Source organism: Labeo rohita, chromosome 19, assembly GCF_022985175.1.
Source record: "Labeo rohita strain BAU-BD-2019 chromosome 19, IGBB_LRoh.1.0, whole genome shotgun sequence".
Classification (NCBI taxonomy): Eukaryota; Metazoa; Chordata; class Actinopteri; order Cypriniformes; family Cyprinidae; genus Labeo; species Labeo rohita.
In genome coordinates, this window is record NC_066887.1 from 26,986,145 (window position 1) to 27,002,725 (window position 16,581).

At 33.8% G+C, this 16,581-nt stretch overlaps 1 protein-coding gene across 1 annotated transcript; it reads right to left on the reverse strand.

The window, feature by feature from the left end:
* Positions 1–200: 200 nt before the first annotated feature.
* Positions 201–16,447, reverse strand: recql4 (RecQ helicase-like 4). Its single transcript, XM_051136137.1, has 25 exons — positions 16,299–16,447; positions 16,115–16,205; positions 15,919–15,952; positions 15,722–15,822; positions 15,458–15,604; positions 13,074–14,119; positions 12,897–12,996; positions 11,950–12,100; positions 11,753–11,869; positions 9,636–9,788; positions 9,449–9,541; positions 9,036–9,172; positions 8,766–8,849; positions 7,075–7,263; positions 6,820–7,002; positions 5,400–5,598; positions 5,038–5,315; positions 3,628–3,765; positions 3,244–3,532; positions 2,182–2,311; positions 1,926–2,092; positions 918–1,107; positions 662–830; positions 479–587; positions 201–399 (listed from the first exon to the last, which is right to left on the reverse strand). The coding sequence occupies exons 2-25, from the start codon at positions 16,196–16,198 to the stop codon at positions 278–280; spliced, it is 4,410 nt and encodes a 1,469-aa protein (XP_050992094.1). The 5' UTR covers positions 16,199–16,205; positions 16,299–16,447; the 3' UTR covers positions 201–277.
* Between the last annotated feature and the right edge of the window lie 134 nt (positions 16,448–16,581).

The following is a 16,581-nucleotide window of genomic DNA, read 5'->3' on the forward strand; positions in this document are numbered from 1 at the left end:
TGATGAACAGAAGAGTCTTCCTTAAAAAATAAAACATGTATATGTTGAATGTTTAAATTGTTAGTATAAATGTATGAACTGACTGTAAAATGTATCAGGATGTGACCATAGTGCCCACTACAGGACACACTGAGCAAATACAACTGCTGTATTTACAGAAACAACTATGAAAAACAGTCTTTATTGTATAAAGTTATAAAGCAACACATGTGAACATTTAAAACAATGACAAACAGCACAAATAAATAAATTCAGACTCCAGCATTGTGAGATCACGTCACCTCGTTCTAATGATCTCCTGTGTAGCTAAACGAATGATCTCATTGAAATCAAACTGAATGTATTTCCTCCAGTATCTTCGGTCACGTCCGTACGTCTGGGCTGGATAACACGGACTTCCTGCGGGAGGAAACAAACATGTAGAATCGCTCACAAATGAAAAGATGATGACTGGAGAGAAATATCACAAGAGACACACCGATGCCATGGAAGATTCTGGCCACAGCTCGACCGGAGAACTTCTCATCGCTGCGACTAGACAGAAAACCTCTGATGTCCGCACAGATCTGAACTTCCCAGTCCCTCATCTGAGAACAAAATACAGGATTCAGAGATAGAAATGAGAGTTCACATAATAAACGAAACTGTGAAAGAATCGCACCTTGCATTTGTTGAGCTCTTCCTCTTCGTCAAGCTCTTCCTCCTGATAGTGTTTGCTCAGGTCTAGGTTTCTCCTCTTGTCGAAATAATCGCGCAGCAGCTCTTTGAGAGCCTGACTCCGGCTTTCCTCCAGATCATCCATACACAGACTGCAGTTGCGGTACGCAACACTACACACAAACACATCGTACTCAGAAAATTGGTTTCCTGAAGACAATTAAGGATAATCAATGGTTAGATGAGTGTGTGGGTCTGACCTGCGGAAGGCTTTGAAGCAGGTTTTGAGCTGGTACAGCTGCGTCCTCTCCTGTGCCATCACTCTGCTGTGCAAAAACCCACAAACCGCGTCCAGCTCATCTGCTGTCAGGTCACCATATGAGCGGAAATAGAAGGACAGTGCTGAAAACTCCACATGGACGCCACTTCGTCCCGTGCCTCCATATGAACCTGACGAGATGAAGAGAACACAACAGAATATCTATTTTGTAGTTAGGCCATCTATTTTACTTAAAGGAGACCTATTATGCCCCTTTTAACAAGATGTAATACAAGTGTCAGGTGTCCCTAGAATCTGTCTGTGAAGTTTCAGCTGAAAATACCCCACAGATCCTTTATTGTATCATTTTGAAAATGCTTATTTTGACTGAAAGCAGAAAGACGTTGTTTTCATGCATGTCTCTTTAAATGCAAATGAGGTGCTGCACCCCGCCCTCTTTTCCAGAATAGGGCTGCGACTTCACAGCTCAGATACTCTCAAAAAACATGTTTGGTTTTGATTATCATGTTTATTGTGCTAAAATCATGCTTTTTAAACCATATTAGTTTAAACTTCTGATATACATTTTTCTGAACGCACACATCCAAAGCACGTGCACAGAAAGTACCCGTCACATGGCAGGTGAATGCTAAACTAAGGCCACTTTCGTGTCTCATTGCACTTAAACCATCAAATACACAAAAGTTTATGTAAAAAATAGTTACAAAAACAGTCGGTTATGTTTGTGAAGGTAAACAGCTAGGAAAGAAATCGCATGTTTACATTTGATCGGTGTGGCATACAGTAAATAAAACAGTAAATCCACTCTCTTGTTTCCTCTGAGGCTAAATAGTGTTCTGTGTTCGTCTGTGCAGCCAACGACAGAACAGTTAGCATGCTTTGCTCGAACGTTTGCCATGATGTTAGAACTAGTAAACCGTTGTCGCTGTGAAAACAAAATGTTACTGGCTTGTCCTTTTTCACGTTTATATCACCTTTAACCTCTCACCTGTGTCTGAGCCCCACTGAAGCTGTCTCAGGCCTCTCTTCACCAGAGGAAGCTGCCAGCCCATAGTGTCCGCCAGCTCCACCACGTCAAACTCCAGAGCGTCACACGACTCCACACGCTCCCCAGCCATGCGTTTGCGAGCCAGCGCCACAGCGACCGGAGGACACCTGACAACATGCACAATTACAGAATCTGCTCTGATAGGCTCTTAAAAGCGTTGGAAGCTTTTTAGTCACCATATACGAGTGTTACGTACAGTTTGGTGATTTTGCGGAGTTGCTGTGGACCGCCGTAGCACTGCAGCTTACAGATGGAGAGCGTCGGGTGGAGAAGCTCCACCCACTGCTGAGGATGAAGCTCAAGGTAACACAACAGAGTCTCCAGACCTAAAACACACACGAGGAAGAGCCATGATTTAGTGTAATATATAGAATTTAACAGAATAGTTCACTCAAAAATGAAAACTGTGTCATTAATTACTCATCCTCATGTCTTTCCAAACCAGTAAGACCTTTGTTCATCTTTGGAACACAAATTAAGATATTTTTAATGAAATCCAAGAGCTTCCGGACCCTCCATAGACACGGTCAAGGTACAGAAACATAGGAAGGACGTCATTAAAACAGTCCATGTGACATCAGTGGTTCAACTGTAATTTTATGTGTGCAAAGAAAACAAAAATAACGTTATTCAACAATTCGTCTCTGAAGAAGAACGAAGGTCTTAAGGGTTTGGAATGACATGAGAGTGAGTAATTAATGACAGAATTTTTATTTTTGGGTGAACTAGCCCTTTAATCTGAGAAGATCCTCAGGGTTAATATCATTAACTAAAACTAAAACTAAAACTAAAACTATTACATTTAAAAAATATTTATGTTGATTGAAATAAAGATAAAAGTTAAGATAAAAAAAGTTTTTTTTACACGTGGAAAATTTACCTACTTTTGTTCATACAGTGACAATGGACAACAAAAGACCAAAATAAATAAAAATAAATACATAAAATTACATTTAAAAAATAAATAAAACAAAATAGTGTCATTAGCTGGATTTTCATCCATATATTTGTGTGCCAGTTCTGGTGTTTATGGATGGAATTGTCAAGATTCTACTAAATTACCTCACAATAATCTGCAAGTTGGATAAATGTTATATTTATTAAGACAATTCCTAGACACACATCCCCCAAAAAAACCATGTATGTCTCAGGAGGGTGAGCAAATGATTTTTGGTTGATCTATCCCTTTAAACATGTTTGCTCTTAGAACTACTTAGAACTAGTATTACAGCAGTTTCTCTATGTTTATGTGTCTTACTCTCTTCCGTGATGTCGAGGGTCTCCACGGTCTCCTGCATGGGAATGGCTCTCTCATGTGTGTGACATGCACGCTGTACACGCACGTCACTCAATGTCAGACCATCGCTCTCCTCCGTCTCCTCCTCTGCCATCTGTGTTGGTTTGTTGTGCTCATGTGGAGTGTGTGTCTGTGGTGGTTGTTGGTCTGTGGGAGCCGCTGTCTCGATCAGCTGCTGCTGCTGCTGGTGTGGATCAGTGTCCTCACAAACCTCCATCTCCAGTAACTCACTGTCAGATACTTCAGCAGCCTACAGGGTATGACTTTCAGACTTTAACACAACTCAAAAACAAATAAATATAAAATAATAAAATAAATACATATTTGCAATTACACAAGTGTCACCTGAGCCAAATCCTGCTGCTTCTGATGAATCTGTCGGCATTTACAAGGTGGAAAAACCTTTTGGACCAGTTTCTTCACTGTATAATAATCCACTGTGTCCGCGTAGATGTGCCTGCGCAGCTCGTGCAGATCTGCACCCTAAATACAATACACAAATAATAGAATGAATGAATAAATAAATGAATAAATACATAAATAAAATGACCTAAAATGACCAGTTATTGCAGTGCTGCAACTAAAATTAACAAAAACTATTCAAATAAAACTGAAGTAAAATAAATATTTTATTAAAAAGTAAATTAAAACAAACAAAGTATAAGTACTAAAACAATTAAATCTGAAATAAAATCTAAATAGTTAAAAAAAAAAAAAAAAATGACAAAGGCACATCACCAAATTACCAATCCTCTTTATCCTCAGTTTTGTTAAATAAAATTAAAAATAAACTATTTAAAAAATAGATTTTTTTTAATTGAAATAAACCTGAGATGTAATACAATACAAACATTAGATAAAAAAAAAGAAAAAAAACTTAAAATGTAAATTAAAACTGAAAATAAATAAGCTGAAGATTAACTACAAAAATATCTAATGCTAAAATAAAATGCATTAAACCTAAATAAATATAAATTAAATCTAAATAGTATTAAAAAAAAAAGAATTAATGACAAAAGCACATCACCAAATTACCAATCCTCTTCATCCGTTTTGTTAAATAAAATTAAAAATAAACTATTTAAAAAAAAAAAAGATTTTTAATTTAAATAAACCTGAGACAATAATATATAAACATTAGATTTAAAAAAAAACTGAAAAAAATTAAATGTAAATAAAAAAATAAATAAAATAAATAAATAAAACAAAATAAATAATTTGAAGTTTAAAAATATTTAAAAATATCTAATGCTAAAATAAAATGAATATAAATAAATATAAAACAAAATATAAATAATAATAAATATAAAATTTATTTTTTTATTTTATTTAAAATGTATTTGCTATAAAAACTTTGAAAGACTAATAAAAATGACAAAAGCTCATCACAAAAAGACTAAAACCACAAAACCTAATAAATACAAAAATAATAATTTAATAACAAAATAACAAATTTTGTTTGTTTGTGTTTAATGTCATGCCAGCTTCTGTGGCTATTTTTATTTCAAAAATTTATTTTGCTCAAGAGATTTGTTAAAAATCTCTTCAAATAAGTTAACTGAAAAAAAAAAAAAAAAAAAAGTTAAAACCAGCACAATCTTATAAAACATGCTTCAGGGATAGTTTTTTTTTTTTTTTTTTTTTTTAGATATAATATATACACATATTATACATACAATATTATTTTCAAATATATTAAAATATAGCTATTAATGTGAAATCACAAATTAATAAAAGCACCAAACATGCACAGACCTCTGGGTCTAGAAACAGGTGACAGTGTGCTGGGTGTCCGTCACGTCCCGCTCGGCCAATCTCCTGCACGTAGCTCTCAAAACTTTTGGGCATGTTGTAGTGGATGATGCCACGCACGTCTGACTTGTCCAACCCCATACCGAAGGCCACGGTGGCCACCACCACACGCAGCTCCCCGCACATGAAGTTATTCTGCACACGTCGCCTCTCCGACGCAGACATCCCAGCATGGTACGCCTCCGCGATCCACTTCAATGGCTTACGGATCTTCTTCCTGGCTGGGATGACATGGAAAAATTAAATAAATTGCTCAAAACAAAGCAAACAAGCTCGAGTGTCATGTACTACAGTGATGCATTTACCCAGAGCTTTCTTTTTCTTCCCTACAGGATTGTCCTCCTCATCCTCTGGTGCTGGTTTGGACGACTCTCTCAACATCACCCCCTGCAAGCAGGTGCGCAAGAGTGCAGCGATACGAGACGTCTCCTCTCGCCTGGTACAGTAGACGATAACTGACTCTAGAGCACCAAAGCGTTCGCCCTTCAGCAAAGACACAAGAGCCTGCAAGAGAACACATTAAGATATTTGAGACGTGTAACATCTTGGTCATGATGTGTGATGCTGTTACTGGCCTGATTATCAATAGCTAAAATAGTAACTATTAAAATATTTTTTTTTACGAAAACATATATTTAAAAATGAAAATTAGAAATGTTGCCTTGGTAATAATTTGAAATAAAAAAACTCAAGTACTAAAATTCAATACTAAAGCAAAAATAAAAAGTTAAACAGAAATACATTACAAAAAACTATTACAAATGTGTAAACTTAAACTACAATTAGAATTGAAATGAAAACATAAAAAAAAAAAAAAATCGAATTAATAACTTTGGTTAACTGAAATAAAATAAACACTAACTGAAATAAAAATAACTTAAATGAAAATTAGAAATGTTGCCTTAGTAATTATTTGAAATAAAAAGCTCAATTACTAAATTTCAACACTAAGACAAAAAAATAAAGTGAAGTTAAACAGAAATACATACATACATACATACATACATACATACATACATACATATATATATATATAAAAATGTGCATCACAAAATTACTACAACTTAAGCTACAATTTAGATGAAAATAAAAATATTTTTCAAAACATTCTAAATATTAATAATCTCAAATAATTTTGATTAACTGAAGTAAAATAAAATAAAATTAAATTAAATTGCAGCCTTGAAATAACAGAAGTTAAAAAATGAAATGACTAAATAAATAAAAATTAATTAAAAAAAAAAAAAATTACAGGCACAATTTTTAAAAAATGAAAAAAAAAAAGACTAAAACTAACATTACAGTGAAAAAGATAATTTAAAAAACTTAATAAATACTATAACAAACAGTATATTAATAATACTAAAATAACCCTGGTTAGGGAAAAAACTAAGATGAACAAGACAATGCATCACTATCTCCTTTATTACTATATTCATTAAAATGTTACATATCATTGATATATAATGATGCCAGTCCAAATTTACCTCTTGAAAAAGATTTTTGAAGCATTTTTGTTTTTCAGAAGTTTAAGAGAATTCAGAGAATGAGGACAATTTGGAATTTGGCCAATATTTTTGGTGCCAAAAAAAAAAAAAAATAGAAATAAATATCTAATTTAGTGGTTGCTGTTTGCAACTACATTTTTATACTTTAGTTCTGTTTAGTTGCATTTGACTTGGTCTGTGAGAGCTTACACGAAAAAACATGACTTTCTAAACCCACTTGATCTTTGTCTCTGTCCATGGACACGGATAACTGGAGGTTGTGAGGAACAGCAGCAGAACGGACAGCGATTCCGTCCTGATCGCTGATGTCCAGGTGACGAGCGATGTCCAGTGCTGTGGACAGAGTGGCCGTGGCGGTAAGACCCAACAGACAGCGCACACCCAACCGATCTCTGAGCACCTACACAACATAAATGTACATTCATTTTGTGTAAATTGAATGAAGAAAATATGATTCATTTAAGAGACTCACCTTGCACAGTCTCAGGTAACAGGGTCGGAAGTTGTGCGACCATTCAGACACACAGTGAGCCTCGTCGATGCAGGCGAAAGCCACAGGGGGGAGCTGGTCTGCAGGAGGGAGGCATCCTGAGCCTGAGTGACCTCCACCAACCAGAGCTTCAGGAGACAACAGCAGGACGTGCACCTGACCGGCCTTCACCTACTCACAATAAAACACATAAAAAAAAAAAATTACACAGATGTTCAAAGATTTAAGACGCGAGTCTCAATTGTCCTGACTAGCTGAGATAAATTAAGTTTACAAAAACAAAAAGCGTTTACATATTTGTTTTTTGATTTACAAATCTAAATATTTTGATGTGTGATTCTGTTACTGGCCTGATTAGGACAAGTGTTGTTATCGATAGCTAAAATGGAAACTATTAAAATTTAAAAAATAAATAAATGTAAAAAAAATTATTTAAAAATTAAACAGAAATACTTTTTAAAAACAATAAAAACGTGCATCACAAAATTACTACAACTTGCACTATAATTAAGATGAAAATTAAAATATATATTTAAAAATATATAATTATTAATAATTTGCAGTTTTGGTTAACTGAATAAAATAACTACTAAATCAAATAAAAATAAATTAAATGAAAATTCTAAATGTTGCTTTGGTAATTATTTGCAATAAAATGCTCAAGTACTAAAAAATAAAGTGAAGTTAAACAGAAATACATTAAAAAATAAATAAATAAATAAATAATATATATATAATATATGTGTGTGTGTGTGTGTGTGTGTGTGTGCAACAAAATTTACTACAACTTAAACTACAATTAAAATGAAAATTAAAATATATATAACTGAAAATAAATAAAATACACACTAAATGAAATAAATGAAATGAAAATTAGATATGTTGCCTTGGTAATTATTTGAAATAAAAAGCTAAAAAGCTAAAAGTTAAACAGAAATAAATAAAAAAATAAAAATAAATGTGCATCACAAAATTACTACAACTTAAACGACAATAAAGATGAAAATGAAAATATAAAAAATATATATTAATAATTAGTAATTTTGGTTAACTGAAATAAAAAACACTAACTAAACAAAAATAAATTAAATTAAAATAAGATTAAATAAATTAATTATTTGAAATAAAAAGCGTAAGTACTGAAATTCAGTACTAAACAAAAATAAAAATAAAGTACGGTTAAACAAAATACATTTTAAAAAAAAAAAACTTAAAAATGTGAAACACAAAATTACTATGACTTAAACTACAATTAGGAAGAGAATGAACGAATGAATGAATAAATAAATGAATATAATAATAATAATAATAATAATAATAATAAGTATATAATAGTATATAATAAGTTAGAAGTTCTACCTTAAATGACTAAAAATAAAAACAAATTAATAAATATCAATCAAATGAATGAAATCTAAACAGGCACAATTACAAACAAAAACAAAAAGACAAAAACAATGACTAAAGCCAAAATGACAATGAAAAAGATACCAATAAATAATAAAAAATAAAAAATAAATACTATAACAAATAGTATACTAATGACACTAAAATAACACTGGTCAAGAAAAAAAACTAGGAAGAATAAGACAATTTATCACTACATCCTTTGTTACTCTATTACTTGAAATATACTGTATATATCATTGGTGAATTATTTTCTATTTTTGTACCTTCTCAATGGCCGCCTCTCTCTGTTTCTGAGACATGTTGGAGTGGATGCAGGCGGCTTTCAGCTTCGGCGGGAGTCCGGAGAGCTTCACAAACAATGTAAAAATGAAACACACAATAAATGACTCACAGGAAATGGTTTAAAATAGTATGAACTCTCTTATGAATTCTCAACTACACAATATAGCTAATTAACGTGAGATTTTTCTGCATTATAAACATAGAATTTGCTGGATAAATTCAATTAAATTCCACCACAAAGTCGAACGTACCTGATCGTCCATCAGGGACACTAAAGGAGACACCACCAGTGTGATGCACTTTGACCTCTGAGCGTACAGGTACGCAGGAAGCTGGTAGCACAGAGACTTACCCATACCGGTGGACAAAACCACTAGTGTGGATAAACCTGAACGAAAAACAAAACAGAGCACCTACTTCAAAACAGGTCTGTGCACACTTCACATACAACTCAAATTCATTTAGCTGTTTGGTTGTCTGAACAGCAAAACCCATCCATATGTGGTCTGAATATATATACTAAATTTTAGAATTTAAAATGATTCCTTTCAAATGCATATATTATTGCACATAACCCAGTTTTATTCATCATTTGGTACGTAATTTGTATTTAGCATCAGTCAGCTTTGCAGTATGGATCGAGCTTCTAATAACTTTTTCCCACCTGACAGGATCCTCATGATGGCCGTCTCCTGGCCAGGCCTGAAGGACTTGTAACCAAAGTCTCGGAGCGCTTCATACACTTCTGGTGGGACATCTGTGGAAAATCAAAAGAGAAGACAGAGACTTAAAAAAAAACAAAAAAACATTTGTACAGAACTAAGCTCTTACAACCCATTAATGTGACATACCTTGAATTTTTCCATCATCCTTTGGTCTGTAGAGCGCCTCCATAGGGGGAGGAGGGGCGGGCCGCTCATAATCGGGTCTAATGATATTGAGCAGAATTTCCGCCCCCTGATCCTCTTTCTCACAAGAGTCTTCGCCAACAGTGGGAGGGGCCACTGAATTAACAAAACATTTATGTTTGCTAATTATAATAAATACAGTAAAATACAAAAATTCTTGATGTTTTTTAAAGTCTCTTCAGCTCACCAAGCCTGCACATATTTAATGCAAAATACAGCAAAAATAGTAAAATTTTGAAATTTTGAAAATAACTGTTTTCTATTGAATATATTTTAAAATGTAATTTATTCCTGTGATTAAAGCTGAATTTTCTGGATCATTACTCCAGTCTTCATTGTCAACATGATCCTAGAAATCATTCTAATGTGCTAAATAAACGTTTATAGACCAATCTGGAGTAGACGTCACTGTTTGGTCACTTGCAGCTGCACGCGCATAGTGGTTGCAGAAACACATGAGTGACACTGGTAACAAGAATGGGTAAATGGGTAAAATCCATTAAATAAAAGAAAAAAACGCCATTTAAAGCTAAACGCAGATGTTTAAACGGACATATATGGATGAAAACTGCTATGATTACTCTACTTTTAAAGCACAAATTGGATTTAAACAATAGGTCTATATAATATTCACATATGCCGTTCATAGGGGACGTATTGTATTAGCCCTACAGGTGCAGCATGAAATATTATTCAAACCTATTACAATTAACATTTTTACATAACATTTATTTTTTTATCTCACAATTCTGACTTTTTTTTCCCTCACAAATGCAAGTTTATATGTCCTAATTCAGACTTTATAACTCGATTTGACTCAAAAATAGTGAGCTTGTCCGTTCTGAGGAAAAAAACCCAGAGGTGTGGGATAAACTCCTATTTTGAGCTGAGGGGAAAAGAGAATGACAAGTTGCTGCTTCCTTATTAGAACGGTGAGATATAATTTCAGAATTGTGAGAATAAAGTCAGAATTTTCTTTTATTCCATTGCTCCACAGACTGCTACTTGAATACTGTCATTTTCCATCACCAGATAGGCTCCACCCACAAAAACATCATCACTGTTTTGGATCTATAAGACTATCCCACTACCTAGCATCAATTTCGCTGAATAGAAGTGTTTATCGCTGGGTGACAAGCTCTTGTAATATGCGGAGAACATTTTGAAAACGACATCTAATCAATAATCTAGGATTTTTAAAAATCTAACTATTCTGTACCGTATTCACGTAATTCTCTAGCCGTAAAGGCTATCTCTACCCGGTTTTCTGCAACTATGATGTGCGCGCATCCCGAATGTTTACAAACAAATAATTGGTCTATTATTATTATTATCATCAACATTTAAAACAGCTGAGTTCATTTTTTCAAGATTCTTTGATGAAAACATTTTTTTTTGTTTGGAAAGAAATTATAGAAATAATACTTTTATTTAGCAAGGATGCTTTAAAATCAAAAGTGATGATAAAGACATTTATAATCTTACAAATATTTCTAATTCAGATAAATGTTGTTCTTCTGAACTTTCTATTCACCAAATAAACAGGAAAAAAATTCTACTCAGCTGTTTTCAACGTAATTATAATAATAAACATTTCTTTGAGCAGCAAATCCAAATAATAGATTTCTTAAGGATCTTGTGACTGGAGTAATGATGCTAAAAATGCAGCTTTAAAATCACAGGAATAAAATACATTTTAAAATACATTCAAATATAAAACAGTTATTTTAAATAGTAAAAATATTTAAAAATTGTACTGTTTTTGCTGTACTTCGGATCAAATAAATGCAGGCTTGGTGAGCAGTAAAGACTTCTTTTAAAAAAAACATTAAAATCTTACTGTTCAAAAACTTTTGACTGGTAGTGCACTTTATTTCAGCTAGTTGCTAGTGAATTTGATTAACTATAATAACTTAAAAAACTGAAGTAAAAATGGATTTGAAAGATACACTTAAACTAATAAAAATGACAAAAACACAACAAAATGACTAAAATTAAAATGGTGTTTTGCAACAAGTGGCTAATCGCTATAATTGAACATGTGCCCCATCCAGACCCACCAATAGGCTCTGACCGCAGAGTTCCTGTCGCCCGGGCAACTTCCTCCAGTGTGGGCAGCTCAAACTCCTCCTCCTCTACTTGGGTTTCCTGCTGTTCTGCAGAACTCACAACAGGAGCTGAAACACAAACCCAGATTATCAATAACATGACTGCAAATTCATGACAGCGGAGTGACGTGACCTGTGCAGCCTCTCACCTCTTCCTCGACAGTCTCGTGCCCAGTGACCCGTCCCGCCGCACTTGTAGCAGGTGTCACCTTGACGATTGAAGCCGCCGAACCGACCCCTGCCCCTACCAAATCCACCCCCAAACCGCTCGCCCTTCAGCTGGAACTTCTGCATGTACATCTGGAATTATAAAGCATTGAGAAAATCATCTTAATGAATTAAACAATGAAAAACAATGATAAACAGATTTTAGCATTAACAGTATTTTTAAACGTTGGTGTCTTTCCTGTGCTACGGTTTTATGGAATTGATAAGATAAGATAATAACAAAAAATAAGAGAAACCTGTTCTGTTCCCCCATTTAAAATGACTATACAATAATAATAATCATAATACCATTATTTATTATTATTGAAAATAATATTTGATTTACTTAAATGCTAAAAATTAAATCAATAAATATTACTATTACAATAATACTATTGTACTAATAAAATAGCACTATAAAAAGTATACAACAACAACAGTATTTTACAAAACAGCAATAAAATTGCAATAGCCCACTAATATTTATGGCTGTATTAATTTCTAATTTTTGTTTTCTTTTTTGCTTGCAAATGAAATTAAAGCATTCTTTTTTAGTGACAACAGAGTTATAAATGATTCACAAAACAAATCTGATGAGATGGAAGGAAGGAAAACACGTACAGTAAACTACTGCTTAAATTTATATACAAGTCATCTAAAATATTTTTATGCTGTTTTTTTTTTTTATAGAGCTTGATAATCACAGTCAGTATATACTGTCATCATGTAAAATTTGTCATTGTATTTAAATTGTCACTGTATTTTAAATTTCTTCAAAACATCTGTATTTATGTTTCACAGTAGAAAGGCATGCGATTTTAGCAAACCATAAATTTTAATTTTTGGATGAACTAATCCTTAAAAGAAGTTGATTTTATTGTCAACCAACCTGTTTCCTCAATGCAGCTCCTCTCAAAGCGAATCCCTTGACATGGGACTTCTTTTTCAAATTGATTTTCACAAAGTTGCCATCTGTGTTTTTGGTAGGCCTGTTTTCAGGATGAGGACAATAAATCAGTAAAACATTTTATTCAATGTGACAATAATTGACTTTTATGGTACCCACCTGGCCCTGACTGTATTCTTCATTGTATAAGCAGCAGCTCTGGCCTCCTCCTCATCCACCTCTCCCAGCAGATTCTCCCGAGGAATCGCTCGTTTCTGGGTTGTTTTTTTCTCTGAGCTGGCGGTATCATCCTCTTCCTCGACTTTTCCTTTCCTCTTCCCTCGTTTTTTGGCCTGAGGCTCTTCAGCTGCCTCTCCTTTCTTGGTTCTTCTTCTCTTTTTCACTCCACCTTCTTGCTCCTCAGATTCGTCTACATCATCATCACCCTCCCTTTGTCTTTTTCGACCTTTTGTTTTTTTGCCACCTTCGTCCTGTGGGTTGTCACCAGAGTCTTGATCTTTCCTAGCCTTGGGTTTGCGTTTCTTAGTGTTTGAAGCAGATTTAGGCTCCTCTGAACAGGTCTCATCATCTCCCATGTGAGCCGCAGTGTTTTTTTGATATACCTGGTCACCACCATCAGGCCCCGGGGAGCCCAATTCTGCATCCACCACCAAATTGTTTCTTACTAAAGATGCTACTGGTTCTTTCTGTGCACCGTTCTCTGACAAGGCAGGTTTCTTCTTCTCCACTGAAGTCTTTGGAGATGTTTGACCCTCATTTGGCACAGTTTCACCTCCAACAGTAGGTTGTGAGAAACTGTTTTCGATTTTCGACAGCTCTGAATTCCCAGCAACAGGTTTCTGAGGTTCCTCCACCTCATCGAAAACCTGGCAACGTGCAAGCCAGCCACTGTCCACAGAGGAAAACCTCTTGGTCATGGACTGCCTCAGAAACTGGACCCTCTCCACACCCTTGTGTGTGGAGCCCACAGCTGGAGACCAGGATTTGGAGGGGGTTATGGACGGAAAGGGATCTGATGGCTCATCCTCAAAGCCTGTGCTTGTTGTCTGTACAGGAGGAGCACTGGGGTCTGGACATGTGTTGGCTGGCTTTGGTGTGTGAGTCTCTACATCTGTCAGTGTTGCGCTGGAGTCTGGAGTGTCCTTCAGTGGTTTCATTGGTGTTCGGCGAGGAGTTGTTGCTTTTTTCAGAGAAAATGATCGCTCCTACAATATAGTACATGTGAGAAGAAAATAAGAGAACAGATAATCTCTGGCCTGTTTATTAAATTAACATTTATTAAGAATTGTTTCAATCAGATGACCATTTGTTAAAAACCATTAATGCCACATAGAAATTGTGTAATACAAGAAGCACAATATAATAAAGATGCCATTACAAACACTAATCAGTCTTTTTATAAAATTATAACATATAATTATATACATATATATTATGTGTAATGACATTTTTACTCTATTTTACAACTTGAGCTTTCAATCTGCATTATTGAAAAACAAATACACAAATATTACAATAATATCAGTCAAAATCAGTAGAAGTGTTTTTAAATATATATGCAGTAACAAACAAAAATAAAACTGTTTTTATAATTTCAAATCTCAAATCTTAAAACACACACACACAGACACATACACACACACACTATATATATATATATATATATATATATACATACATACATATATACATACATACATACATACATATATATACATTTTGAAACCATGTTAATAACGGCTTATTGGAACAAATACTTGTACTCTGATTGAATGCAATAATTAAATACAACAATATATCACATATTGTCATGAGATGCATTTTATTTTGTTAGTTTGTTTGTTTGTTTTTTACCAGTCAAAAGTTTTTGGACAGTAAGATTTTTCATGATTTTTAAAGAAGTCATTTCTGCTCACCAAGCCTGCATTTATTTGACAAACAGCATTTTTTTGAAAAACAGCAACATTATTCTGATTTGTTACTATTATTATGTTGACAACAGCGGAGTAGATTTTTTTTCAGGTTTCTTTGATGAATAGAAAGTTCAGAAGAACAGCATTTATCTGAAATAGAAAATCTTTAGCAACACTATAAATGTCTTTAAATGGTATAGTGTATAATATTACTAAAGCTTTTTATTTCAGATAAATGCTGATCTTTGGATCTTTCCATTCATCAACGAATCATGAAAAAATGTACTCAACTGTTTTAAATACTGTTAATAATAAAATAATGAAATGTTTCTTGAACAGCAAATCAGAATATCACAATGATCATTGAAGACTGGAGTAATGATGCTGAAAATGTAGCTTTGATCACAGGAATAACATTTTAAAATATATTCAAATAGAAAGACGTTATTTATATAGTAAAAATATTTCTAAATTTTACTGTATTTGCTGTACTTTGGATCAAATAAAGGCAGGCTTGGTGAGCAAAAGAGTCTTCTTAAAAGAACATTAAAAACCTTACTGTCCAAAATTGTTTAACTGGTAGTGTATGATATCTCACCCAGCTCAGTATACAGTGTAAGTCACATTCACCTTTGTTAAAGCTCCAAGATTGTTTTTCAACTTCATGCCGAAGTACTGCGCTGAGGCTTTCAGCGTCTCTTTATCATCCGAGGACAGTTTTGGTACATCAGCCGGCAGATTCTTCCGGTCCAGGTGAGACCCCCAGCATCCAGATTCCTAAAACAGCAAATGCGTACACATTTAATAGATCTACACATAAACACTTCAGATCTTCAGAACCTTTAAATATGGCTGATGAATGTGGAAATTAATGAATTAGATATGTCTTCTCACAGTTGTTGAAGGCTGACTTTCTGGGGGTTTTGTGTGAGCCTCCTGCCCAGTGCCATTTCTTTCTTTTGCTTGTTTAAGAGAACGGTATTCTTTATAGAGTTCTGCAAAAACAAAAACACACAGATCAAAAAGGGAAAAAAAAGCCTAATACGAACAAATGCCACTCAACAAGTTTAAAAACAACGCAATAAACTTACGTCTCGTCTCCTCTGGAGCTTTATCAATGTCATCCTTCAAAAGAAAAATGATTTTGGACATTATTAACGAAAACACAACAGAAGAAACAATACAACACGTAAAAACAACATAAATACAACGAATAGAAACAACAGATCAAATAATATTAGCATAAAAACAACACAATATACCACAATACTGTTAAATATACGGCACCTTATTAGGTTTTCTGTTGTTTGTTTGGAAGAAGGATTGTTCCCATTTCTTCAGGAGAATTTTTACATCATTGTATCGATCCATTTAGTCCCTTTATCCGTGGAAACAAACAGAAACACAAACTCATCCAACAACCTGTTTGACTTCAGAACTTCTTCATGAAACACATCAACATCAGACTCACTATAAAAGGACCGTGTCAGTTGTACAAATATGCGTATGTTAAAGAAAATAAAATATTTATTTTAAATAAATAAGAACGTATGCTTATCACTATACTACGACTTTTCACTGAACGCGCCAAATGTCAAATCAGAGTTGAAAACAATAGATGACTTCCGCTCCGTTCCGGAACTTTCATAATAAAAGTCATCAATAATATAGCAGAGACCGCAACGGTCAGCTCCCATGAGGTCAATTTTCATTAATTTTACTTTAAATAAAAATAAAATATTATATTTATAATT